We start from the raw sequence: 1,747 nt of genomic DNA on the forward strand, positions 1-1,747 counted from the left end.
ACAGAGTAATAAACCCTTTTTAGACAATTATGCAGGACGAAAAAAATAAAAGAAGCATTTTTACTAATAATGCTTAATAAGAAAAGTACAAATTAATTTAATCATAAAGTTCTGCATACATCTTCAAATAATTCAAATAGAATAAACAATGTCCCACAGCACAGACGTCCCGCTTACCCTGTACACAAGGGTAGAAATTGAGAAACCATTGCGTACCCCTAATCAGAACTATTATGTGTCCAAACCCCACAATCCTCATATGCCTAGAGTTGGTAACAGTCATCGCGGACGCTTCCCTAGTTATTATGTAGAAAATGAACATTATAATAATGGGGAAAGTTCTCATAGGATGGAATCAAAAATCGCTCAAAATCCTAAACCAGAAGTAGTTAAAACGGAGAAAGTTGACCATAGTGCGAATAAGCTGGGCACTACGAACAACATGTTGAGTTTTTTCCAAGCGGTCATGATTATCGTTCTTTTGATGCGATTAGGCGTAAGTTTGAAATAGAAAAAGTTTGTCACTGCCTGTGCTCGCCGCATTCATACATCTGCTCGTGAATGTATTGCAGAATGTGCAAATTTGTGCGCTTCATGGGTGCACGATAGAACGCGTTGAAAACGCAGACACGGCGGTGTGCAGCAACAATGCACACTTACCAACCTAATCTCAACTTTCTGCAGAGGAATACATCCGAGAGACTCAGGAAGAAGCACGAAGCAAGGAAGAAACTATTAAAATTCCTGGCCATAGAGAATAGAAAAATTGAACTTGAAGATAACTGGATGGCAGATAAGTGGAAAAAGCTGGAGAGGACAATAGAATGGGAAAAGAAAAAAATGGAGGAAAAATGGAAAAATGAAAGAGCAAAAGTCAAGGCAGAACTAGCCGAAGTTACGTGGAAAAACCCTATGCCTGGTATAGGCCCATACTACGACAAAAACAAAATGCATGTTGACCAAAAAATGCACCGTCTAAATATGAATTATGAGAAGGATAAATATAAAAAAAAGAGGCGATGGTGTTCTATGAAAGCAGCCTATTATAAGGAACTCAAAAACATACTTCATAATCAGGAGACCAGAAAAAAGAGGAAGTGCAAACAAATGTTTCTGTTTGAAAGGAAATGGAATTTTGGACCCTCAACAATTGATGAGTACTTAGAACAAAAACAAAAGGATTATCATACAGCTAATTTGTATTATAAGCAATCACAGTTACTAGGAAAAAAGGCAGAAGAGGAAAAAGCGGCAGCAGAGGCAAAAGCAGCAGAAGAGGCTAAAGAAAAAGAAGCGGCTAAGAAAAAAGAAAAGGAGGAAGAGGACGATGAGGAATATGAATACTATGATGATGAACACTATGATGATGAACACTATGATGATGAACACTATGATCACTATGAAGATTATGAGGATGATGTGGACTATTACATGAATCCCGATGATGAATATTAAGATCTTGATCATTAGGACGATTATCTCACTGCCGTCGGCGGCTACTAGAACAATGATCTATATAATTATGAGACGTTTTGATGTGACCGATCCAGCATTTATCACAATTTTGATAAGCTTAAAATGATAGAATAAGTAGAATCGACACATAAGAAATGTGGACGGAGTTTTCAGCTCGTTGATGAATTGAAGAGAACGAAGTTTTTTGGTAAGGGGTTGTTGTGCACTCTTTCATAGTTGTTGATAAATATATGCCAAGCAAAAATGGAAGAAGAAGAAGAAAAAAAAAAAA

The 1,747-nt window shown here is 37.0% G+C and overlaps 1 protein-coding gene across 1 annotated transcript; it reads left to right on the plus strand.

Annotated features, from left to right (window-relative positions):
* Positions 1-148: 148 nt before the first annotated feature.
* On the plus strand, positions 149-1,455 carry AK88_05603 (uncharacterized protein; the record flags this gene model as incomplete). Its single annotated transcript, XM_012483205.1, has 2 exons — positions 149-496; positions 685-1,455. 2 exons carry the CDS (start codon positions 149-151, stop codon positions 1,453-1,455), a joined length of 1,119 nt encoding a protein of 372 aa, XP_012338628.1.
* Positions 1,456-1,747: the final 292 nt, after the last annotated feature.

This window comes from Plasmodium fragile (assembly GCF_000956335.1).
Source record: "Plasmodium fragile strain nilgiri unplaced genomic scaffold supercont1.174, whole genome shotgun sequence".
Lineage (NCBI taxonomy): Eukaryota > Apicomplexa > Aconoidasida > Haemosporida > Plasmodiidae > Plasmodium > Plasmodium fragile.